General features: G+C 38.9%; 1 protein-coding gene and 1 long non-coding RNA gene across 5 annotated transcripts in view; one reads left to right on the forward strand and one right to left on the reverse strand.

The window, feature by feature from the left end:
• LOC121962183 (protein Dok-7-like) overlaps positions 1–25,268 on the forward strand; it is a 48,391-nt gene extending 23,123 nt beyond the window's left edge. Inside the window, exons 7-13 of one of the 4 annotated variants that reach the window (XM_088073784.1) lie at positions 321–1,114; positions 4,939–4,987; positions 5,163–5,798; positions 7,178–7,266; positions 9,072–9,141; positions 19,926–20,105; positions 23,652–25,268. In XM_088073784.1, coding sequence (XP_087929910.1) covers positions 321–1,114; positions 4,939–4,987; positions 5,163–5,798; positions 7,178–7,266; positions 9,072–9,141; positions 19,926–20,105; positions 23,652–23,788 — 1,955 coding nt within the window. In that variant the 3' untranslated portion in view covers positions 23,789–25,268. The remainder of the gene's footprint in view (positions 1–320; positions 1,115–4,938; positions 4,988–5,162; positions 5,799–7,177; positions 7,267–9,071; positions 9,142–19,925; positions 20,106–23,651) is intronic. The other 3 variants (XM_042512394.2, XM_042512395.2, XM_042512396.2) reach the window with 3 other exon arrangements.
• On the reverse strand, positions 9,157–23,743 carry LOC148185661 (uncharacterized). Its single transcript, XR_015775743.1, has 5 exons — positions 23,617–23,743; positions 23,308–23,360; positions 20,187–20,234; positions 14,775–14,964; positions 9,157–13,015 (listed from the first exon to the last, which is right to left on the reverse strand). It is a non-coding gene; the product is annotated as an uncharacterized LOC148185661 (long non-coding RNA).
• Positions 25,269–26,500: the final 1,232 nt, after the last annotated feature.

Consider the following 26,500-nt stretch of genomic DNA (forward strand, 5'->3'; position numbering starts at 1 on the left):
AAAGCTTTCCCATTTTACAAATCTTCCTGCTCTGAATGTGTCTTTTGTTCCATAATTATCCCAAAGCATCCTTAATCTTTACCCCTCTCCCCCAACAAAAAGTATAAATGATACATAGGCTTTAAATAATGTTGCACTTAGATTTAAATGAAGTTTGCAGATTTGACGTTACTCACGCAGGTGATTTATTGTTCTCATTATTTGCTGAAAAATGTGGAGGAAAAACAGCCATAATGATGCTTTATTGATGAAAGCAGTGTTTTCATGAAAGTGGTTGATTAAATTCATTAAAGTTTTATTAATGTTGTCCTTCCCCGCAGTCTCGTCCTCATACTGCCCGTCTGCTGGGGGAGACGACCGCAGCATATCCGGTTCCTCAGACACATCAGACACCAGCCAATCAGACTGCAGCATTGGCAGCCGGATGGCCATTTGGACCGAGCCGACCTCCAGCCCATCTGAAAACCTCAGCCACGTGGGAGCAAAAGCGGCGTTACAAAGCATCGAGAAGCTTTCTGTCAATCAGGGAGGTGGGAACCGGCCTGCCGCCAAGCCCCAACGGCAGCTCCAGGAGATCGGCCGCCAGAGCTCGTCCGACAGCGGCATCGCCACCGGCAGCCATTCCTCTTACTCTGGAAGTTTCTCCTCGTACACAGGCAGCCTGGACATCACCCCTGGGGAGGACTTTGGGTCTGTTTTCAGCTTGCCTCCACACTTGGCTCAAGAGCTGAGTCCTTGTAGTTGCGCCACGGCACCTGGACATGAATACCAAGTACCGACATCACTGAGGTACCTCTATGACAGCCCCAGGAGTGTGTTACAGGAGGGAGGTGGGGCTGCCAAAGACAATGAACCCTCCACCCCAACTAAGGACACTCCTGCCTCTTCAGGCCTCACGACAGACTCTGCAAAGGGGGATAAAAGCAGCGCCATGACCTCTGAGGGTCACTCAGAAACTGCTGAAAGAGAATCAGTGAGTGAACACTTACACGGCTCCTCAGAGGAGAAAACCAAGGCGGCGCCCTCTAGTGAACACCCAGACTCCTGTCACATCTGCAGCCCATCTGCCTCCAAAACCATCGTGACCATCTGCTCAGTCTGTGGTGGATTTAAGGTAAGAAGGAAATATCTTTCTGTCTGTTGTGTTTATTTTTTCATACATTGTGTCTTTTTACCCTTTTGCCAGACTTGTGAGCTCATTTATAAGTGTAGCTCTGTTCTTGTCGGCCATCTGTTTCCCTAAAAAATGGCATCCTTTGGTTCAAATGGTCTCCTGAACATGCTCAGTTGTATCACTCCCTGTCATACAGTAGCAGCTTGTGTAGGCTGGCCTTATCATCACTGTATCATCTGTTCTGTAGCACGCTGTCAGAATGACCTTTGCGATATCACGCAGGGTGACGGTGAGGTCGCTCTGCGTTTGGCGTCAAAACAACTAACAGTCCCATGGCCAATCTGTCTAACAAGCCAGCATTTATCAGCCAATTGAAGTTGACACTGTCATTGTAACCAGCAGATCTAGACGTTGTGAGTACAGTTTTTCGCTGTTTACGTGTCTTCCTCCTTTTATTGTTCAGTTTAATGCTGCCGAGCTAAGGAAGTGTATTACATGTAAACCCAAGATTTTAAAAAAAGAAACTTTTTAATTCAAAGTATGAGGTCCAGTTGTATTATAGGAGAGTGATGGTGCTTTACTCCATTTCTTCCTCAGTTTGATTCATTTTTGTTTTAGGGATGCAACTAGTAGGATTATTCATTTAACTGTTTGGTCCATGAAATGCAGGCAATTAGAAATACTCATTTTAATTTAGCATCATAATTTGACCAAGTTTACATTATTAAATCACTTGCTTTGTCCAGACAGCAATCCAAATCAAAAGTAATACAGTTTTATCATACATGTCTAAGAAAATAAGCAAATATTATTAACATTTGTTTTGCTGGAAACAGAAAATGTTTGGTATTTTGCTTAAGGATTACTTAGATAATACAATGATGACTGATTTTCTGACGGTGGACTATTCCATAAAGCTGCAGTTAGTAACTTTAGAAGAACTTCACTATATTCACACGGCACTAAATGATACGGATAATCTGTGAAAAAAACTCCTCTGCTCCTCAGATTGCTCATTAACTGCAGTCAAACTTTCAAACAAAGCAGCTCTGATCAAATATGAGTAAAGATTCTCTTACTGCATTGCCTATTTTTCCCCTCAAATGTTCTTATAAACATGTTTTAGTGCACTGTTTTGCTGTAAAATGAAACAGTTTGCTCCGGCTAGTGAGCGTTGCTTGTCTCAACTGTCTCAGAGTTTCTCATTTTACAGCTAAACAGTACACTAAAATATGTTTCTGAAAATATTTGAGGCCAGAAACAGGCAATGCAGTAACAGAATCTTGCTTCGTACTTGACCCGCCTCCTAGTTTGACAGTGTGACCGCAGTGCAGTGAATGCATGACTGACAGTTGTGTTAGAGACTTTGATTGGTTTAAGTGTGGCGCGGTCTTTTCTAGTAATTGCTATTAGAGGCAGTGGGAAGAAGAGGAGGGAAATCATTTTTTCCACAGATTATATGTGTCGTGTAATATTGTCAGGATGTAGTGACAGTTTCAGCAAATATGACAAAAGTTATTTTCCTGAAAGTTACAAATTAGAGCTTTAATTCTATAATTGCTTCAGCTTTACTCTTTTTTATTGTTTAGTCCTGATGATTTGTGTTAAGTAAAGAAATACATGAGAGATTTTAAGATAAGTAGGGTTTTGCCCTTAAATTTCGAGATAGATCCTGCTTGGCTTTTAAAGTCTTACATAAATTACGCCATTTTCATACACATTATTTCTTCATGTTTGAGCTGATTCTCTGTAGTATATTAATCAGGTTGAGCTTGAGCTATGGATTTCTTTGGAAATCGCCATCATTTGAGCATCCAGGTGCAAACACTGTTTGCCCTGGTCTGTCTGTCAGTTGTGTGTCATGTTTGTTGAAAACTCTAAACATGTAGCTCCACCTGCTGGCAGTGCATTTAGTTAAGAAAGCAAATTGCATTTGATTACCTGGACAAAATGCTCTCTCTTGCTCTCTGTTTCCCTTCAGTCGGTCCTCGGTGAACTAAATTAAACATGAGAGTTATTGGCTAGGAGCTGATGGATCAGACATGAGCAGTGTGGGAGGGCATTTAGCACCCTCAGCCTGAGCAACACACCACCCCTGTAATGTTTATACACTCACAGTTAAAGGGACAGTTCAGAAGAACACCGCAAACCACAACTAAATATATGTTGCTTTACATTTTGGAGTATATGTATGAATCCATTAAGCATTAAGCATTAAGATTTCATCGTGATTCATTTTTCTACTGTTTCTTACACATTTCAAAAGGTTCGGTCTGGCTGGTTTGATAGGAGTGGGGAGTATGGGTAATATATCTGCAAGAAAAGTCAAGTGTGGAATATGCTCTGCGGGATGGTTGTAGTCATCTGACAACCATTATATCTGTGACCCGTTTTTCCAGATGTGCATTGTCAGTGGGAATTTATCAGCTTTTGGCTGAAATCTATAGACAGGCTGCGGAAGTCAGGATGTATTGGTGGACGGATTATTGCACTGTTTGCTTTCGTCTTTTCATTGGATTGTTGAGCCTGGGAACCAGACGAGTCTGCGAGCTCATGTTTTATTTGCTCAGGCATATATGTCTCGTTCCACTTTCTTTCAGACAATTTTCGGGCATCCTTGCCAGAGTCGGGCCAATCACAACTGTTCACCTCATATGGGAGTGTGTTTCAGACCATGACTGACAACTTGCTGCAGGGCTTCGCACAATATACGTGATTACGTCATTTTTGGCATGTGCACCATTCAAATCAAAATCAAGTTTATTTTTTATAGCACATGTAAAAACAACCGCAGTTGACCAAAGTGCTGCACAAATTAAGAACGAATGGCACACAGACAGAATTTGAATAGGCACAAAAACAACAACAAAAAGTGTCACTGGTAGGAGAATTTACAGCAGATGGCTATTTTAAATTTTTGGAGCAGCTACTGCAAAGGACAAGATTTGGGAATCTGAAGTGTGTTAGTTTCCATTTGTTTTCCTTTTGTCGTCGGAGTAATATTGAAAAATCACATCTGAGGGGCAGATTATCAGCTGACAACAAGTTATATATCCCGCTTTTTTGTTGTTGTTGTTGTTGTTGTTTTTCACTGCTTCCGCTCTTGGTAAGGTCTTGTGTGATTTGTAACATTTTTTGTTATGGTTTGTTTTGTTGTTGTTGAAGTCATTTTTGCACTGATGTGAAACAGTTGACATCCTGGTACGCAAAGCAAATTTCAGAATTTCTTTCTGACCACAACGTGAAATCTTACCTGTATATGAAGATATCTGTTTATAAAGTTCAGCCAAAATGACAGACACACAGAAGAAGTACTCATGGCCCGAATATCTGCTGGCCACATCGAATTTGCGAAAATGTTGGCAGTTGCCCTCAGAGACTAATCATTTACAGACTGATAGTTGATCGACTTTTTTTTCTGATTTTTTTTTTTTTTTAAAAGCAGTAGATGTGAAAGTTTCTATTGAAGTACTATTTTCATTTTCGGCTGTTGCACTCATTTGCAGACATATTGATGTTACACCATCACAGCTTATCTCTGAATGCTGGAGTCTGCTCTCATTTGTCTGTTGCTCAATGTTAAGTCACAGGTTTTGTTGTAGTTATTGGTTGTACATCTATCCAGATGTGTCCAACTTTGATCTACGCCTCTTGGGAATTTAAAATAAACAGAGAGGTTTGAGACTAACTCACATTTGCAATATGGTCTTGCAATGGCAGGCGAGGGCTTGTCGGCACAGCTTTTTCCTTTAAAATTCGGCATATGTTTAAACACCCCTGTAATGCTAATTGTAATTGGTATCATTTTCTATTTCATGTCACAGGGGACACCAAACATCGCTGCAAGTGGTTCAGCAATACCTGCCATACCAGGTAAGTGTAACCGGCTGAAATATTGCATGCACCCTGCATGCACTGATTCTTGCTTGCATGTCGATGCATGATTGTGTGGAAAAAAAACATTTCAAGTTTGCTGTAGCAGCCACAGCCTGCTGATTCAATTTAGGACAGAAATCAAAATGTGTTGAAGGGTTTTTTTTGCCTCCAGAACATCACATTTTCAATCCAGCAGATCAAAGTGTTGACAAATCACCATGCAGACATGGCGCTGCCAGAGAACACAATATTGCGGTGAAGAAAATTCTGGAGAGACCCTGTGCCTCTCCTGGCTCTGGAAGCAGCTACAGCTCGGAGAAGCCAACAGTGAGGACGAGCGAGGATTTACCGCTGCCAAAAACAGGAAGAGAGAAATTAGCCAGTCTCTTAGCTGATCTGTTAGGCTTTCCAAGCGCAGACAGGCAGCCCGAGGCAAAGACTAACAGACTGAACCTGTATGAGTCAATGAGCCCTAGATTTGGGAATGAGCTCAAATCTGCACCAACTGGCACCTGTGCACCATCGCAAGATTCACAGCAAGACAAAAGAGCTGTCATTTATGAGAACTGCTTAAAGTGTCAGGGAGAGAATTGCCACCCTCCTCCACGGGTCATACCTGCGGAAATGTACCGCAACAGGAACATTTCCTCTTTACAAGCCTTTCCAACTGGGCCGCACCTGAAGGAAAGCCAAGAACAGGAAGTAGCTGCTGATGAGGAGCTGCTCTATGAAGCTGAAGCTGGATCGCAGAGCGAGGCCGGGCGGTGTCGGTATGAAGAGATGAATGGTCGGACGGTGACCAGTGAAGGTAAGATGCCCCTTCTCCAGTTTCAACTCACAACAAAGTTTCTACGATTCCTGTGGTGTCCTTTTCCTCTTCAGTCCTTTGAAATGGATCTTCTCTTTGTTTCCGTCCTCTTGTTCTTCTCATCAATAAAAACTTTCCTCCTGGCTTCTTTTGTTTACTCAACTTCTTGTTTTCTTTCTGCACTCTGTGGTGTTTGCTTTTGTTTTGCTTGAGCTTCTTGAGGGCTGTGAAGTTGTTGCACGAGTTATGAAATCATAAATGATGAATAGGCTTTGGTAGAGACCGACTGATTTTAAGGCTCTAAGGTTCCCAATAAATTTACCATCATTACAAGAGTACGTTAGATCTTTGTTCTATAATAATCCTCCCGAATGCACCTGTCGACCCTCAGGTGTGCAGAAGATTTTCATTTTGATTTTTAAGGCTGGAACAAAAGTTTGTATCACTTTCTTTCCCCATTATATAGTTTAAGCCTCCGTGGTTGTTAAATCATTTACTAATGCCTTCTAAAAAAGTTTAAAGACAACTTTTGGGTTGCCAGTTTTTGAGTCATGGTTTGTGAGACTCTCCTGTGTGTGAGTAGAAAAGTTACCAGGCCGGCGAGCGTTGCAGGCGCAGAGAAGCAGATGCTTTTCAAAAGTGGAAATTTCACAATTTGTCCTTGAAAAAACTTGAAAAATATGTGGGAACCCTGAAAATGGCATCCTCAAATCTGATAATAGTTGGCCAAATTTTTTGTTTTTGAACATTAAAGACATTGATATTGACCTTAAAAATGCACAACTAGCCGCGCTTAAACCACAACACCAACAATCGGTTATAAGTAGGACTGTTGGCGTTAATTGTGACAGGATTAAGGTCCGTACAGAACATGTTATTTATTTTTTAAATAATCACTGGCCGACGTCTTTAAGAGATTAATTGCTATTAACTATTAACATTCTGCAAATAATCGCGATTTTAAAAGATTAATCATTTAACAGCTGTAGTTCTACGCTAAATTGTCAGATAATATGAAGGCTTTCTGTATTATAGAGATGTTGACTCTGCTGCATGATGACTTTCTTTGTGATGTCTGTTCTTTGCATGTTATCAGTTTTTTAACACAACTCTTTTTTCCTGCACCAGGGTTGCTATTTCCCTATGTGTAATAGTTTGTGGGATGATGAATCAATTCACTGTTTTTTGTTCCCACCGCTGTATCCAGACAAATTCCTGCACATATACTCAGAGAGCACCTTGTCTGATGTGATTCACAAAATGGATTAAAAAAAAAAAAAGCACAATGTGGGATTGTTTTTATGCCCTGGCTACTGGCAAAAGAAATTGTGGTTTAATTTCTTATATTTAAAACACACTATATTTTTCTCCTCCACCAGACAAAAGGCTTAATAGTAAAGAGGAGCGACGCAGAGCTGATCCTGCTTATGAGATCATGGAGAGCCGGGCACCCGAGAGGAACTCAGAGGTAGGCCAATCCAAAACTCTCTAATCCGCTTTATGCTATCAACCACTTACACATTTGACTGTGTAACTCTTTGTGCTCTGAGTTCAGCTAAACATTTTTTTGGGGGGGGGGTGTTTGATTCCTAAAAGAGGCTCCAGTAATATTTAAAACTGAACACGAAAAAATATGTTTAATCAGGATTTTGTAGTTTTGAACTCTCTGTTATCTCATATGTGGAGCAGTTACGAGGGTCCAGATTGTCTCAGTGATGCTCTCAGTCTATGTGAGGAGCTGAATCATAGCATTAAAGCACTGTGTTTAATGTATGTGCAGTCCCTAAAGCATAACTTTGTGCTTTGAAATTCGATGTGGGTGTGCGATGAGACACATTGTCCTCAGAGGTGTTCATTCAGCCAAAAGGAAGCAGTCGAGCAGCCGTAGAGCTGTGCTGGATGATATGACCTCACAAAGTTGCCATTTGATGTCATTTTAGAGAGGCGTTGATTCAGCTTTACGGCCGTTTTGGAGGCTGCTGTTTGTGAAGCTGTTGAATGTTGTTGGTGTCATAACTTTCATGGAAGTAGCTTTTTATAAGCGTTAAGGGTGGGAGATATCGATTATACTCAATGTATCACGGCTTGTTCCACGTGGGATGTATAAAATGACTTTATCGCGAAAATCGACTTTTAAAGTGTAATTTTTTTTAAGCCACTGGCATGAAACTCGTTTTGGTATTCTGGTCCTCTTGCTCTCTCCTATGGCTTTCTCCCCCCGGCAGAAAAAAGACATGTAAAGAAAGACTCATATACGTTATATGTCACACACACTCCTCCAGAGCACCTTATGAACACTTAATTCTGGGCGACAGTGTGAGCAAATAAGGCATGTTTTCATATCTGCAGGGCTTCAGTCGTGACTATTTATTCACATTTGGCAACCATGGAGCACTGGTCTGACTTGTAAATATTATTGATATATGAACTGGAGAGCTGTTGGTTCGTTCACAGCTTACGATGAATAAATCGTCACGTTTAAAAGCACCGTGACAACGGTTTAACTCTCTGCCAACTGTTGACCGGCTTCAGGTCTACAGTAGCTTACTTTTATATCATCCTTCATTTTTTTGTATGTTTTTTTCGTTTATCACACGACCAGGAATCCCTCTCGTCCAATCAAATTTCTTTTTCAGAACTAACATCAATTCTCATATTCAGACAAGTTAACAGTTTGTCTTTCAGCCTTACATCTCAGCGCTGGATGCTGTTGAATATGTACAGATTCATTTAACCCCTGTTGTGTCCTGATATGTATTAATATTTAAAAAAAATGCTAGAAGTTGTCATTTCAGTGTACAACCGCGGGACCAATATACAGTAATCACTTGATGCCCATGACAGATATCCACTTTTATGACCTAGTGTCATCCCCTCTCAGCGTGACGGTGGTCCCATCAAGGAATCCCTCTCCGTGTGCACGATGGCCTCTTAATGAGACTGATGGCAATATGGCTGCACTCCACCACCAATCTTAGCACCACAATAGCTGTGCTTACAGTGGCTGTCTGGATTCAGAGATTACATAACTGCAATTTAAAAGGCACGGTTATCCATCCATAACGATGAGCCACTGCAGACAGTGTTTCCGCGTGTAAGACGTAGCCCTGAGCTCTCACTAAATCCTGAATATGTGTCTCTATCTATAAATACTCCTGATGTGTCCACCGAGCTGTTGAGGAGAAAGTCATCGTCACACTTCTTATGTAATAAACTTAGGAGTATGGTTCTGCAAATTCAAATATACTGCTTCCTCTCCTGTTTGTCTCGCAGGCAGAAGAAAAAAGTAAGTACGAGTCGATGGGCAACTGCGGTCAGCAGAGGTTCCTACAAGAGACTGAAGGTGAGTGAACACAGCGTCAACTCATGAACACAACCAGGTTGTTTTTCTCAACATTTCCAGACTGTTGGTTCTGTAGCTGCACACGTGGATGATCTAGACCATAGAAATAGATTAAGTAGAACTGATATTCACATTCAAATGAACATAGCAGGATGGTCAGAGTGGCGGCCATTTTTATGCGTACATTTGCTATTTCAGACGATTTAGCGGGTTAACTTCTGTATAAACCTCCATATATTGCCATCGTCCTCATATTTCAAAGTGAAACCAGGTGATGTTGTTTAGTGTAGCCGCCTCCCAGCGTGTGTCAGTGCAGAATAATGTTGTGGTTTGAGGGTATGATGGGAAGACGGCATGTTGCCGGTCATGTCGTGTGTGTGTTGCCTTTTTAAGAGCAGCGACGCTGAGAACATTACACCGAACACAATTTAAGATTAATATTTTATTTAACACATGTAATAGGATAGTTTAAATAATAGTTTGTGATTTTACACTCAAGGCAGTTGAGCTAAAGTCAGCGTCAGCTCTGTGAAAGAGAGAAGCTTGGATCAGTGTACGGTTGTATTTTTCTGTTTAATAAGAAAAATAAGGTGGAAAAAAAAATGGAGTTCTAAAATTAGTGATAGTTCACGGCCTCACAGACTTGTGTTGTCACCATAGCAACAAAAACAATTGTCAGTTCCTTTTGTCGTAGTCAAACGACGGACAGTTTAACGTTCAGTTCTTACAGTAACCAGGACACCATTTTCAAGGGCTGAATTAAATTTATGAGTCGTGCACCTGAATCAGCAAGGCTATAAATTCATCACCTGTTAGCTGGCGTGTTGGTGGAGTAAATAAATGAAATGAGGCTCATTCAGGGTCAGAAATAGCTGACCGACACGAGACGTTACATCCCCAAGGGTGATGTTATAATGGAACACACACACTCTACACACATGTTCACTTGCCGTTATTCAGGGTAATGCACTGTGACACTGACAGCAAGTTGTTTTCATAAAGCACATAGCATGTGAAGTCGTGCTGCATACAGACTCGAAGTATCTGGAGCCAGCTGCATCAGCTCAGTGCAAGTTGAAACTTAAAGTGGTGTAATGTTAGTGGAGATTCATACATCAACATAATGTAAACAATACAACCCAGATTACAAAATGTTAGATAATAAAACAAAGCGATACTTACAGTCTAATAGATTTCCTGGACCCCTAAAACTGGTATTTTTAGCCGTTACGTTAGTGCCAGTGATGCCGCAGCGATTTTCTGTTTTTCATACACAATTTAATGCACAGAGAAATTCTTAGAAGCCTATAAGTCTGCAACCAACGATTATTCACTGATTACTATTTTTGTAAAATAGAGAAAGATGCTCCTGTGTAACTCCCCTCAGTCAGAGGTAACAAAAATCCAAAGCCATTTGAATGTATTATTGTGCATGACAAAGAAAAGCATCAAACTCTCACATGGAGGCAGCACATTTTCTGCTTTTTTTGCTTTTAACATTACTAAAAGAAGTTCTATGATTACTAAATTAGTTGCCCGTTTTAATTTTCTGTCGACTAATTGTTGCAGTTCTAAAAGTCTAGCCACAAAAAGTATCTGACAACTTGAAAAATTTAAAAAAAAAAAAATTGTCTAGAAAATGGGTTTAACAAATGGATAAAATAAGTTACAATATTGAAACAATATAACATCACACAAAAATATAAGAAAATGTGATGACATCAGTATGACAAGAATTGTACATTTAGAAATAATCTGTTATAAATTAATTTATTCCTCTTGATCGGACAGAGCTAACAAAATTTCCCATCTACTGATTTACATGTTACTTAAGTCTTTATTAGATTAAAACCTGATTTAGGAAATTATTTGAGATTTGAATCACAGAACTAAGCATTAATTTCTTTGAGACGTACATTCCTGGCAGTCTTTAAAAACACCCAGATGGTTGTTTAACTGCACTTACTGCTGTTTGGAAATTAATATTTGACAATCTTTAAAGACTCAGCTGTCCATCTGGAGGAAAAATTTGTGCCAATTACAATAATTTTAACACATTTCCCAAGTTTTAACCTCACTTCCTTACTCAGTTTATGTGACAGTTACAAATTATATATTATTTTATAATTTATTGCACCGTTCTAAATGAGGAAGGAAATATGTCACTTTAAGCTACTGAGGTCACAACTAGGTTACAGTAAAAGTGCATGATTGATCTTGGAAATAGCAGTTTTACAAAATAATCTTTATTCAAAGTCTGCTTATTAGCTATCAGCTGCACCTCGTGGTCTTCATGTGTAGAAAGCTCTGGAAAAGCTGGTAAGAAGGCTTTAATTCTGGATATTCTTTGTCAAAACTTAAAGGAATAGCCACAAATTTATCATTTGTATATCATTTACTCACTGTATGTTCCAGTCAATTTGTATAGAAAACTAGAATCCAAAAAAGTTGACAAACTCTCACACAACTCGTGTGTCATTGATCCAGTCTGATGATCAGTACTTCCCAAATTTCCCAAATGGAACTGAACTACATTGTAAATTTAAGTAAAAATGCATGTGTTTGGGAAGTACTGAGCATGGAACTGGATAAATGAGATTTGGATTTTACTGCATGAGTTGTGTAAGAGTTTGTAAATAGATTTTTTTAATGTGTGGCAGATAATTATTATTTTATTCCATTGGGCAGAAGAATTTTTTTTTAAACATCTTCAAAATAATGAAAGGGGTTCTGGGTTTTTTGAAAGATGGCCAGGGGTCTTGGTATCAGTTTACTTTATAAGTTCATAAATTCCTAATAATTTGAATTTACTTAGAATTTTCTATGATGTTTCATGGAAATAACTATGTAGATTGGCAATTATTAAAGGTTAAAATCGATACACTGCCTGTTAATTATTCTCCGTTAAATGATAAGCTAGCCTCAGCTGGAGTTTCCAATAATGAATTCAGCGCTTCTTTTTAGAAAGTTCATCTGTGAATCATTTACTGCTTTTAATTGTTTTCTTGACACTTTAAAGGAATGAGTCAAAAATGAATCATAAAATAGTTATATTCATCCTTTCAGAAAAATATTGTTATTTTTTCTGACAAAGTTGCTGCCTTTGTACTCCTAATTTTGTTATTCTGATTGATTTTTCTTTCAGTTTTTAAATGATCAAAGCAAGCATTTTTGTATGTTTCCATTTAAGTTAAATCTCGTAAAAAAACAAAACAAAAAAACGCAGAATCTGTCTGGTCTGTGGCTCGAATGTAATCATAGTTCATTAAAGGGACCAAGTGGGGCTAAACAGGGGCATCACTTCAAATTGTGTTAGTTTATGTGATAAAAACCCGTAAAGCTCATGCAGATACGACTCACAGACATAATTTGTGTTGTCATTAATATAATTTGAAAAAAAGAGGTCGCTGAACCGAGTACTTTATTTTATTGTGTAGTGGAGGGCTCACTGCAGCGTGAGCACTTATTTATCCATCTGCATTTTATGTAACGGCATAAACTCGAGTTACATAAGAACCAATTGAGTCAAGAGAAAACACTCCGGTGTATAACCAAACAGAGAGTGCAGAGACGCGTGACAGGATACCTGCCCTGATGGTGAGGTGAGAGGACAGTTGTCAGGGGACGTTTGGCCACTTAGGCATCCCACACTCAGAAACATGCCCTCAGTCTAATGCACACCTGCTCTAGGAAGTCCAGCAGCTGTCACAGTGTGGCACCAAACCCATCAGTCATGGTCATGTACCTACACACACACGGCTCGGCTCCCATGTCATCTTTCCCATCATCCTGCCTCAGCGAGCGGTTAATGGACAGGGACGCGCAGGAGGCAGCCAAGTCCATGGTTTACACGAGGGTGCAGGCTCGATGGCAGCTGAAACGAGTAAAAGATTTGCATGTGACGGAATTGTAGTTTGGCAAGACCTCATGTTACACCAGCTTTAGCTCCTGATTCCCTGCAACAGTGTTGCCAGTAGCTACGACCGATGATGTTATATTGACTTATTTTAGTTTCATGGTGAGACTAATTTTCAGGCCATTCTAATGTGCATGCATCAGAGTTTTTGGGTGGGAGCATTTCTAGCCTTGAGGCCACTATACAGCTATCCTTGAGGTACAAAAACAGCTATTTTGAAGGTTTGTTATATGTCACTTTGACATTGTTTGTATGGCTGTCACCTTTTGGTCGGTTGGTTGGGTGACCAAATTGTAATTAGCTGGACAATCGTTGGTGTTACTTTTATAAGCTCTTGTGTCCAACAAAGCAGGTTTTTTTTTTTTTTTCCAGCTGAAAACAGAAGTTGTTGTTGTCAAGCCCTTGTCTTTGTTCGCTGTGATGGTTGGTCTTTGCGGTATTTATCCCGCCCCTTTTCCACTGTGATTGGACGGTCGGTGATGTTAACGAGCGCAGCATTTTACCCAAAGTTAAACATTTTTCAAATGTAATTTATAATAGGAAAACGAATAAATAGTCATGGAAGATGTTCAGTGTCGGATTTATCACTATGGATTTATTTTCTTAAAAAAGGCACCACATTTCAAGCATCACAGTGCAAAGCTTATTTTCAGATATTACATCGGAGATCACATTCATTTGTTATTCGAGGCATTCCACTTGGCTGAACAGAGAGTTAACTTGCCTTGGGCAAGTGTTACTGTTGAGCCCTGTGACAGGGAAAAAACACTTTGGTGGACACACAATGCTAACAGGTAGAGTGCACTCAGTGGTTTGTGGGGATTTAATTAATCTAGAGACAAACAGTAGGTAAAATTTCAGTCGACCAAGATTTTCTTTGGTTAATTACAGCTCTAATAGTTTGTGACTAAGATTTTATTGGACCCACATGCAGAAAGAGCATGAGATCAGTTTTTTGGGGCATGTCAGATTTTTCATTGGATTTTTGGTAAATGTTAAATTTTTGTTTCAGAGATGTTTTGAGAGGTTGTTATTCCAACTGTTTCATTATTTTGTTTACTTCATTTATATCAATGAGGGTAGACTAAATAACAGAAACACCTTGTAATAAAATACAGCATCATGCAGAATGATCACACAATTCAATAAACACTTTAATTCAGTTTCAGTATAAACTGAACATGTTGATATTCATTGTGGTGTACTCAGAGTTGTACGATGGCGTATTAGGGTCACTGTAGTTATACATTAAAAAAAAACAAAAAAACAAAGCCAGACAAGGGGATGATATTCAGATAAAAAAAAGGTCAAAATTTCTAAAAAGAAAGTCTTAAATTTATGAGACAATAACTTGGATATTCCTAAAGATTATAAAGGCATAACTTTGCAACTTTTTTCTTTTTTTTTTTTTTTACACAAAAGTTGATTTAAAATCTATAAATACACATAGCCACTTTGTCAGGAGAAAAATAACATTCACAAAAATAAAAATAAATCCAGATACATTAAAAGGAACATTTACCAATTTAATTTCAGAGGATATCAGGTTTTGTTTTTATCAGAATATAACCCCCTTTCTCCTGCTTTGTATTTTTATTTATTCATTTTACTTACAATAGCTCAAATACACTCTCATAGGGTTTTACTGCTGTATATATCTCTATATATCATCTGATTTTATCCAAAAGTCAGCATTTGGAGGTTGGATAACACTTACTCATGACAGCAGAGACCCTGTCAGGGATATCTTTGGCTTCTTGATGTGATGTGACGATCAAAGTTTATGTTGGGAAGCCAGTGAGGGAGCACAGCTTTTGTCTTTGCTTGATGGCCCATCGTCTCGTACAGCAGCTGGAATTGGGGAACGTATAGTTTTGTTTCGGGGAAATCATTGTTGGCAGGTGAAACTGGGAAAAAAAGAGGGGAAAAAGTCTTTATGACAAAGATGTTGTGGCTTTTGTTTATTAAATCTTTATATTCTATGCTATGGCGTGATAATGTTGCGTAGCATCAAATTTGGACATGAGTAAAATGTCTCAAGTGCTGGCGTTTTTAGCATAAGTCATTACACCTGTGGGTTTAGTCAGACATGTTTTCATCGACACCTTAATGTCTGCTGCTAGAGCAACGTGACAGGTGGAAACCAGCTTGAACAGGCCGCTCACCTTGAACTTTCAGCTGTCTTTAGACAAAGACAGTTGACTTTGTGTCATGAACCTCAGCCAGGTATTGCCGTGAACCTCCCCCCTGGAGGCTTCACAAAGTGTATTATAGAAAAGTCCCTCAGCCTTTGAGCTGTGGGAAAACCCACCGTTGTAATGGCAGCCATTATATAACCCCCAACTTCTGCAAGGGCTGCTTGGTGTCTGATCAATTAGGGATCAGGCCTCTTAGATGATGCCAAAGGCTGCAGCCACCGAGACTCTGCTGGCGTCTAATGGCTTCTCACTGATTGTATGAGCGTCCCCTGGGGTTGATGCTTCTGAGCTGCTGGTAATGGCCGCTGCCTGCTGCCATTTAGGAAGAGTCAATAGCAGGTGGAATCTTTTCTGTCCCCAAATGTTGCGCATTACCAGCCTCTGAGCAGGATTTACTGCACTGTATTTACATGATATCACATGATAGCGTCATCAAAACACAGCTGTAGCAATACAGATACAGTTCAATCCATGACGCTAAAACTAAAATATATTTTATGCAGCATTTTATAGTTTTGTAATATGATTCTGACACAAGACACATAAGCACATCTGTATTATCTGTTGATAATAGCTATAGTCTTGCAGAGATAGCCTCGTCGTTTTGAGCAGTGATTGCCCTCAGCTGAACTGCTTTCTGTTGTTGCAGTCCGACTGCTGCTGGGATTTTTGTACACAAAGCAACTGCAGTTAAACGATCTATTTTCTCTGATCTACATATTCTCTTTAATCTTCAAACATCTGCAGTCCTGCAATACGGACACAAAGTAAACAGATTTTTCAGCAGTGTTTATGTTGCTGCACTATAAGCGGTGTTTGTTTTGTTATGAAATGGTAATGCTCGAGAGGAGTACGTCAGTTTATCGGCCAAATTATTGGTTGGATTTAGTTTCTTTCTAGTCATAAATAGGGCACCCTTTGAAATTGTAACCGCTGGCAGACAAAATTTCATAGTGAAACTGGAACCAGTCTAAATGCTGATGGTTTCATTACATTGTGCAATCAACATTTACTTTATAATGATAAGTTAAAGCAAAAATCTTTTTATTTCCACTTGAAAATGTTTAAAAGTGTAGCCTTTTAGGACACCCTTGTTAGCTTCTAGTGTTGATGTCGGTGACGTAATTTCAGCAGTCAACAGCAAACAACTATCATTGTTTAGGAGAAATTCGGTGTATCTTGCTTTTGACTACTCACAGGGGAAAAACAAAGCGTTCTAGTTATGCAAATTTCTCATATGTCCTTGAGTGTACTCTCCCGGTTTCTGAAGGTTGAAGCTATCTTTGTTGGCATTGTAGACACAGGCATGAAAAAGCATTGGATGATATGCGTCAGAGAGCTTTAATATGCACATATTTTATGCGGTTGTTCTGAAACTGTATCAATAAGACACTGAGCTAAGCAGCATTTATTATACTCCTCTTTATCCTGGGTGGCTTTTAGGTTTATGACAGGTAAAAGAGACGATGGCTCCCTGTTGTCACTGGAAACCATCTATCAAGCACAATATATAACACAAACAATGCACTTCAGGCAACGCTGTGTCCATGATTTGTGTGTTTGACAGGAAAAGCCATTCAGTTGAAATGGGTTGAGGCGACATTTCTTGTTAGCTTGACACCTTTTTTTTTCCTGCTGACTGCACAGTTTGATCAGTGGTGCAGATTCTTGAAGTATTATCTGTTTTTACTCAGAATATAATACTATTTGTGTTCAGCACCAGCTCAATTTTAAACTGTAGTCAAGTTCCCATAAAAAGCGCTTATTTGTTAGTAGGTTTGTCTTAGACCAAGTGTGCAAATCCATATGCTTTTTAAACAGTGGTTGAGCAGCTGTAGTAGAGAAATCTGCCAATTTATATACCCCTATATGTGTTTTGAATATTTGAAAAAACAGTTCAATTTATCTGTAATTTGTGTTATTTGCCAAGAAGTTTTTGTCAAAATATTGTTAAAATACAAGACTTTCTTTTTACGTGAATCAGATTAGGCTGCAAACTTACGCTGTGACTCAGATTGGATATTACTGTTGGTACATTTACATGTGATACACTGCATACACAATGTACTGATTTGTGTAGTGCGCAAATTTTGACAGGGTAGTGTTGTCTCAAATCAAATACGACAGTTGTGCCGTTAATGGAAATTACACATTTGACAATTTATTGTCCCTTGCCAAAATATATTTTCTCCATGTATATCTAATTATTTGATCACTTGGTGTCATCTTTTCACTTTTATTATTTATAACAGTGGCTGGCTAGACCACCAGCTGATCTACCACGTTAATGGTAGCTGACGTATGTTGTGAATATTTACAGCTTGTTAAGCATCTTGCCCAAATCCAATACTAAAATCTTACACAGTGAAGATAACAATTTAACACACATAAACGCCAACATAATTTGGTCTTATAGTTTATGCCAAAACACATGTAATATTAATGCCTAATGATAAAATGTGCTGCTTTTAACTAGCTAGTAAGTTAACTTAAGCATTTTCGTTATCAAATTGCAGTACCAAATTACCTCAGAATTAACCCAATAAACAAACTGATGATATAATAGTGTAGTGGTAGCAAAAAATACATGTGTAATGTTTAAAAGTTTCTGTGTTCACTGCAGTTGTCTGCTGACATTTCACCAGTTTAAAATGTGTTTGTTGCCCGGTGCTACGTTGGGAACACTTAACTTTTTGACCGTTATGAGTTCACTGCATTTTGCAATACTTCTGTAGTGTGAGTGTGAACACACTCATGCCCTCAAAATAGAAAGTATAAGTACAGAAGTATTCAATTTGAGACACAGCATTAGTTTTGTGGGTGTTCCTGTTTGGGTTTTACCGCACAAATTTAAAACTACAGTTTAATGACATTTTGAGCATGAAAAACAAAAGGTAAGTTACGAAAAAAAGTTACGGCTTTACTGCCTCATAACACAAAATGACCATAATGCATCTCATAATTTACCCTTGAGGCCGTTAAGCTAATTATGTATAATAAGCCCCTGGGGGGAGAGGGCAATTCAGTAGGATACATAGTGTGCCAGTTTAGCTGCTGATCCCATATCTGCCTTACTGCTGAAAATAATAGAGTGACTTTAATGCAGATGTCTGTATTTGAATGACTAATTAACAGAAGGCTGTTGATAAGGACTGTTGCCTCAAGAGCTGCTAACCCTTGAGGGGAAAATCTTCTATCTTTTGATGAAGGTTATAATGACAAAGTGTTAAATAACACCAGCCATATCCTTGATTTCCTTATTATTATCTTTTAATTAAGGTCAAAATGACAAAAACAAATCCTCTCCTTTCAAATATGTTTCAAAATACAACTGGTGCTATTTTATCTTTTAAGAATTATCATAAAATCCCATGAAAAGACAATTTTATCCAACTATGCATTGTCGGTGTAGCCACAGCCTGATTGGGTTTCTGTGCCACAGAAAAGAGCTGCACTGTTGCATTAAATGACATATTGTTTATTATGATACTGCCAGTGTAGAAAGATTTCAAAACCAATGCTGTTAAATAACTGGTCATAGATAGAAAGAAAAAATAGTCATCTAAATGCAACTGTGTGCCTCTTATATGTGTGTTTAAAATGTTTTTTGGACAACAATGAAGCAACTTGGCATGGAAGTACAGTATCAACTCTCAGGCTTTGGTTATAAAGACAAATCTTATTAGCAGGATGGATTACTTGTTGGTTTTGGTCTCCTCTGGGATTATACTGACTAGAAATAAGTGTGAAATATGAACAAAATTCCTCCTAAGCTTAAAGTGAAACAGAATTAAAAAGAAAAAAATAAATATATCATAATGGAATAAATTTTGATTGCACAATGGCTTTAGAATAAGGATACCATAAGCGTTTGGACTGGTTCACTAAAAGCCTTAACCTGACGTGCCAGATGGGTTGTTACACAGAACCATCTGAGAGGCTTTCATTGGGAACAGTTTGGCTCATAGACTTTACTTTTCTCAGCTTAAGCAAAGTTTTACAAACATATAATCTCCCATGGATCAAAAATTTGTAATTGCAATTCCACAAGTGGCTATTGGTGAAAAAATGGAAGCAAAGGCTGAGCTGCTTTCCTGGAGGAAAATGAAGACTTAATTTATGGCACAAGGGAAGTCTGTCAATCAACCAAAACAGGAAGAGGATCGCACTTTTGTTTTCCCCGGTAGCTTTGGGTAGCTCTCCCCGGTTATCAAAGAGTTTTGTTAAATATTTTATTGAGTTTCCTTGTTGCTCTGAGTGAATTAAAGTTGCCTTTGGTAAGCAGTGATGCAATGTTTAAGTCTAGGGCTTTCATTGTGAAAGGTAACGGAGGATGGAGTGAAACTGTAGTTCTTAGTTGTTGACAGTAAGGGAAGCAAGAATGAGTTTTGTGTCTTGGTTCAAACTACAGAGTCTTCATGTTACTGTTTGACCTTCATAAGTATAGATGCAGCTCACAGCCCTCAGCTACAGTATCAAGGTAAGTTCTTTGCATCAACGATCCCCAGTATTAGATACGGAGAGTGATGGAATAACAGACGTAACTGTGGAAACTGTGGTAGAAGTTAGAGTCTAAGAAAAATGGAAAACAATCCAGTTATCTTTGCAACAGTGGTGCCAACAAAATACCACAAGTTTTAATTAGCATGTTGTTGCTCTCGTATCGACAGGTGCAGTGTTCGTTTTCCCCCCAGAGGCACCGCTACCCGAAAGGCCTCGCAGCGAAGGTGTGACGTATGTGAATATTCCTGTCAGTCCCACATCCAAGAAGCAGCTCAACTACATGGAGCTGGAGCTGCAGGAGCCAGGTCCCTGCCCCCGAGGGACTGCTCCACATCTCCCCGCTCAGAGTAAGAATGCATCACTTCTAATGAGTAAAGCTGCTGATAAATAAGCAGTTTTTCTCGATTTGTTACCTCAGTGTTTCTTACCTCAGTCAGCCAGCAGCCACGTTGAACAGTCAGGGCGGCAATCTCTACCTGTGGAGAAATATCGTCAAGCATCAGATCAGATTTGTCACTTCAAAGATTACTGTTAAAAACTCCAGTGCTCGTTGAAAAGCTAAAATGAGACACTTAGGACACTTCTCGGATTGCACGACATTTCTTGGGTTTTAGCATATTTCTAAGATTTTTAAACATTTTCAAATGTTAGGATGTTTCTAGGATTTTAGGATGTTAGGATGAAAAGGTAGTTCTGTGTACAGGTCACTGTGGGCCACTATGTTGCTGTGATGTCATGGTTGTTTATTTTTGCAAACTCGGGCTTGGTGGATCAAAGTTTTCAAACTTAGAATTTCGACTTAATTGACTGTTTCATGTTTCCGTGTAAAAAGGTTGCTTTTTTTCTGAGTTAGGAGTATAATGGATTGCTGGGGAAGTTCTTGTTTTGCTGCCTTTGTTTAGACAACCTTTTTAAGTCTGACTATTTTGACACAACCTGTTTCTTTTTAGAAAGACTAAGAGTAAAATATTTAGTTGTCACTGTACCAGATATGAGGAATTGTTTTAGTATCAGCAGTACCAGGTATTGCGGGCAAAGGTATCAAACTTTTTCAGCCCTAGACAGTAGTTGTAATATTAATGTCAATGTTATTGCATTACTTTATTTATCCTCTTAATTGACGGTTCTGCCATATCTATATATTTCTATTATTTGAGTTACACTGTTGGCTGACCTTATTGAAGGCACACTCAAAACTCCTTTGCTATTATTAGACACCATTATTAACGCATGCTATTAATATACTGTTCCACTGTATAAATATTAATAACTGTGCACTAATGTACCAGAGTATTGCTCAAATGGACATTTTATAAATGCCAATCATCATTATACACTAGAAAATACTGATTGCCTCTTAAATCATATTCAGATCTCCATCAGTAAATCATGAAACAATTTCTAATGAGGCTCTATATTAGATTAGACGTAAGCAGATTTTTTTTTTAATGCAAAGGTTTGAATTCAAAAGAAAATCCATGTCCTGACCTGATTAAAATTAAAGTGAAATGACCCCGGCCTTGCCCTTATGTTCTCGCCTTTGTTCACTCAGTGTACAAGGCTTTCTCAGTTGTGCTCATGTTTCTGATCTGTGCTGCAATATTAAAAAAAAAAAAAGCAGCTCAAATCCTGCCGACAAATATGAAAGAGCCAACTTAAAACAAACCAGGACATCAATGCCACGCGAGGATGAAAAGTCAATCTAGACACACGATTGTTCTGTAATTCTATTTCGCTTTCAACGATTGAGCTGATTTCCTCTCGTCTCACTAAAAGACAGCTGAGTCCTTGTCATCGGAGACGCCGTAGCGAGCTGTAATTGACAGACAAGTCGGCCATCAGCGTCATCGCCCTCAGGAATATGAGTACTGCTTGGGCTCTGACACGAGAGGTTAATTTCTGATGTCAGCAATACAGTTTATATCTCGGCATGCGGCCTCATTAATCTGTCACCGGGGAGGAGGAGCATCCCATCTCGCCACTGAAAGGGGGTCACAGGGCATTCAGATCACAGCTGTGAATTCACTGGCTCAAATGGGATCCTCCTCCTGGGACTATTGATGGGTTGTTAGGAGCTGGTTGTTATTTCCTCAACTTAATGAGACTGTAAAACAAATAACTCAAGCAGGAGACGGTGGCCGACAGTGACATTTTAGAGATATTAATGCAAATGCAGGGCGATTTTTGCTTTAGGGATTAAACTCCGGCATTGTGCTTACCAAATGATGGCAGTGGTTGTGACGTGCATATGCAACATGGTGCATGAGCGGAATTTCAAAGGCTTCAGCCAAGTCATTTGCATATTCTTCTGCTTTGTGTGACGACACTTGCATACCATAAGCAATCATGTTGGCAGCGAGCGCAGAGATTCACTTCACGCTGAACTCTCCTGTTTGGATGTTTTCATCAGTTCTCGAAATTGCATTTTTTAAAAAGATGATAGAGCAATGCTGTTACCTATAAAAACATCCTTCATATTACTGGATGGTTAGAATTTGCTGCAACTAATATGTATTTTTGGCCAAATGTCAGTAAATAGTGGAAAGTCCTCATTCCAAGTTCCCCAAACCCGGTTTACTATCTTAAAAGACCTAGAAAAGCAGAAAAAAATCACATCTGAGAAGCCAGACAACATAAATTTATGCCTGTAAAATTACTTAAAAGTACTTTTGGGAAATATGCTTATTCGCTTCCTTAATGAGGATAACATGTCTGTGTGTGAAAAATGAAACTCTAGCCAGTTAGCTTAGCTTAGCATAAAAACACTGGCAAACAACCAGCAAGACCAGTACCCTTAAAGCTCACTAATAAAAATGTCATGACTTGTTTTTTTATCTCTACAAAAATGGAAGTTGTACAAATTGTAATGTACAGGACATGACTTTACCAAGAAATTGTCCAGTGTCTCTCGTAAGACCACATATTTTGTTCACTTTATTCTTTAGTACAGATTAAACAAACATACAGGACACTTATTCTACCCCTTTGCCACCAAAAGAAGCGCGTGCAAGCAGGTTTATTAAACACGAGAAACCCGCTAAAACAGCAATAGACTGCTTTCCCATAGACCAGAGCTGTGTACACGGCACTACAGCAGATGAGTATGTCTTTCTGTGTGTGTGTGTTTCTGGTGGGTCATGTTTGACATCATGGCCAGTTAGCAAACAGTAGAAAGCAGCATGGAGGCCAGTGAAAATGTTACGGTGGTTACTTCTTTTTTATATCTCTTACTTATTCAGTGCCTTGGAAACATGGTGGGGATTAAATTTGGAAGATCAAACACGACGGGCAATAATTTGCGACTGCCAAAATTTACACGTTCACTCAGTTGTCGTAATTTCCATCAAAGCTGATCGGAGTGGGAGCCGTTAAATACCTGTGACTACTGCAGTCATTTGATGCAGGTGTGATTGCTGATTGTAACCTTTTTCATTACATCAGAAAGCCAGTTGTTAGCAGGTGTTAGTGGTGTTTTTACGCAGTAGAGAAAGGAGCTTCAGTGAACAGGTTTGCTGTTTTCAGTCTTTGATAAGCTAAGCTAACTCTTACCTTACAGCTTGTCTCGTCTCTTTACACAGGAGGTTGACCTAACAGAAACATCTCTGAAATCAAACACAAAAATTTACTTTGTTAGGCGCGGCAGAAAGACACTGGTTTATTGCTAAATTGTTTTTAATATTGCTTTATAAAGGAGCCAAATTTTCTTACAGTATTATTATCACAAAGTAAAAGTTTTCTCTACAAAAATATTTCTGTCAATCCACAAATCCATTCAGCTCTATTCTCTGCCAAAAGACAAAGTGCTAGATTTAACACCAAAGTGATAAATTTTGTATTATTAGACTTTCAATGACTTACTTCAAGTCAAAAGATCTGTTTTTGTGTCTTGACAGGAAAGAGCTCCACAAAGTACGCCCAGATTGACATCACAGCTACAGAGACGGCCCACAAAGTCGGCACGCAGCATGCCCTCGGTCGGCAGGAGGGCTTGCACACTCTGGAGCTGAGAAGAAAGGGGACACTGCATTGATATCTTCATCACTAAACTGTTGATCTCAGCAAGATGTTTTTTGGTCAAGTCCAGAGTGCTACATCAATCTAAATTTTGCAGTAACATCTCTGAGGGGTTTTCACTTGAGACTGTACCCCAAAGATCCTCAGAGGTTTGTTGAGCAATTCATTCTCTGCTCTGTTTCTGGAAGTCACTTTGTCTACTCTTCACACACTCAAATCCCAAAAAACTGTCTGCCTGCCTAATTTCCATTCTATTCTCGCCTCTGAAATCACAAAGCAACTCAAAGATAGGGAACTCCTTGGAAAAGTTTGGCAAAGGATCAGGAGCTATTTTTCAATCTTGGTGTCCTTTGTAGACTCAGGCATTTCATTAATGGCATTATGTTCATGCCGGAGCCTCAGGCTAAACATGGAGGAAGATGTGCCAGTCCAGAGCTGAGTCACTGGACCTGATTAAACTCCCAGAGCAGAGGCATTTCACAGCTCACTCGGGCCATCCCTAATAACATGCAATATGCTGTTTTTGTCCTTGGGGGAACAACCAAGGGTGGAGGCAGGAGAGGAGGCAGAGATGGTTGTTAATCAGTAATTTTACATGTAGTTGCACGAAACCCATTTTTTAGTATATTCATATTTGGAGAAACTTTCCTTCCAGTCTTACTCTGAATGTTGCAAATTTTAGGTTCACTTTTTTTAAAAAAAACTGTGTAACTAAGAACAGTATAGTGCATGGTGACTTTTTTTCTTCATTTTTGCCTTGGTGTTACAGAGGATTTGTGTTTATCTGAATCTCAATGCTGCTACTGTTTTTTTTCTCAACTTCATAGTGCACATGGAATAGGATTTACTTTGGAGAAGTTGTCATACATAATGCAAAGCAGATCAGACTGTTAATCTGTAGATTTTCTTGACATTTGCGACAACAAATGTCCCAGAACTGACTGACTGGCACTCCTTGATATGTTAGTCCAAATTATGTATTTTAAAATAATTATTCTAACTTTTTTTTTAATTCACTGAAGTGGCTAAAATCTTTTTTTATTCTTATTCCTAAACATGTATGTGTGCACATACATATTTTCACTGACACTGCACATTTGCAACAAAAAAAGAAGGGGAAAAAAGTATTTAGTGTGTGTTTGGTAGAGCTATTTAGTAGCTAGTTTTAGTCTGATACTCAGATTACACTATTTTGATATCTGTAAATATATTTACTTTCTGTTTAGGTGATGTGGATTGTAATGAAATATATATATGTTAAGATATGATGTATGTACAGAAAAGATGTATGGAAAGGGTTCAAGGACAGTGCCTGCCTCTTAAGGCACTATTTTTCATGTGATACTATTTTTCTTGTAGATTATTTATAACAAACTACTGCTTCAATGTGCACGTTCAGTTTTTCTAGATACAGTAGATCATATACTGGACTTTTCCACCATGTACAGTTGTAAACTAGTTAAGGACAACATTATATAAAGCAGTCTTACAACTGATGTGTGTTTTTGGTTTCCGTTTGTGATTGTCATCCCAAGGTGCAGCCAGGGGGAGCAAGGGGTCTGGTTTGGGGACCTCAATATTGCATCTTTGCTTTTTGCAGATGATGTTGTTCTGTTGGCTGCATCACACCGTGACACTCAGCATGCCTTGGGGCGGTTTGCAGCCAAGTGTGAAGCGGTGGGAATGTGAGTCAACATCTCCAAGTCTATGGCCATGGTTCTCTGCCTGAAAACAATGGCTTGCCGCCCCAAGCAAAGGGGTTGGAGTACATGGGGTATTGTTCACTAATGAGGGTAAAATGGGGCTTGAGATGGACAAACAGAAGTCAAAGCTTTCAAATTACCCGTCCATCCATTTGAAACATACTGTCTCTACACAAAGCGCATGACCAAAGGTTAGGTTCTAAAGTATCATAAAAAAGTCCAAGAATATGCTGAACTTTACTGTTTCTTGATTTTGACACTGTTCTGTGACTTTTTTTTGTTGATTTGGATGAAATTCTACACCATGACATTTTTTTTGCTCTTTTTGACAACGTACTATGACATTAAGCTATTTTGGAAAACACACTATATAATATGATGTTTTTAAGCTGTTTTGGATGACATACTGTGACATATTTCTGTTATATTGCATGACACATTATACTGTGACTTTATATGCTGCTTTACAGGGCATACTATGCCATGAGATTTTAATGCCGTTATTCGATGACTTACTATACAGTAACATTTTTATGCTGTCAAACATGATATACTTTACTATCAAGTTTTTATGCAATTTATTGTTCTCAAAAATAGCATGAAAATGTCATTGTGTGGTATGTGGACTAAATTTGAAAAAGGCAAGGGGCCATAGTATAGTTGTTATCCAAAAAGTCATACTATAGCATGTCGTCCAAAACGGCACCAAAGAGTCATACTATACCATGTCATTCAAAATAGCATAAGTAATTCTATAGCATGTTGCCCAAAACGCCACCAAAAAGTCACTCTATAGCATGTTCAACATAGCACCTAACAGTCATAGTAAAGTGAAAGAAACAGCTAAAAACCACCTGAAAGAGTGTGCGGAAATATACTGTAGCATAGAATGTTGCAACAATGGCCAAACACACCATAATCTAGGGTGTTGAAAACACAACCAAAAATGCCATATAATTGTATGGTGAAATTAATGCTGAAAACCACCAAAAATAGCGTGCCATGATAGACCATGGCATAGAATG

The sequence above is a fragment of the Plectropomus leopardus genome, chromosome 23 (genome assembly GCF_026936395.1).
Source record: "Plectropomus leopardus strain MGB_pleo_1.0 chromosome 23, ASM2693639v1, whole genome shotgun sequence".
Classification (NCBI taxonomy): domain Eukaryota; kingdom Metazoa; phylum Chordata; class Actinopteri; order Perciformes; family Serranidae; genus Plectropomus; species Plectropomus leopardus.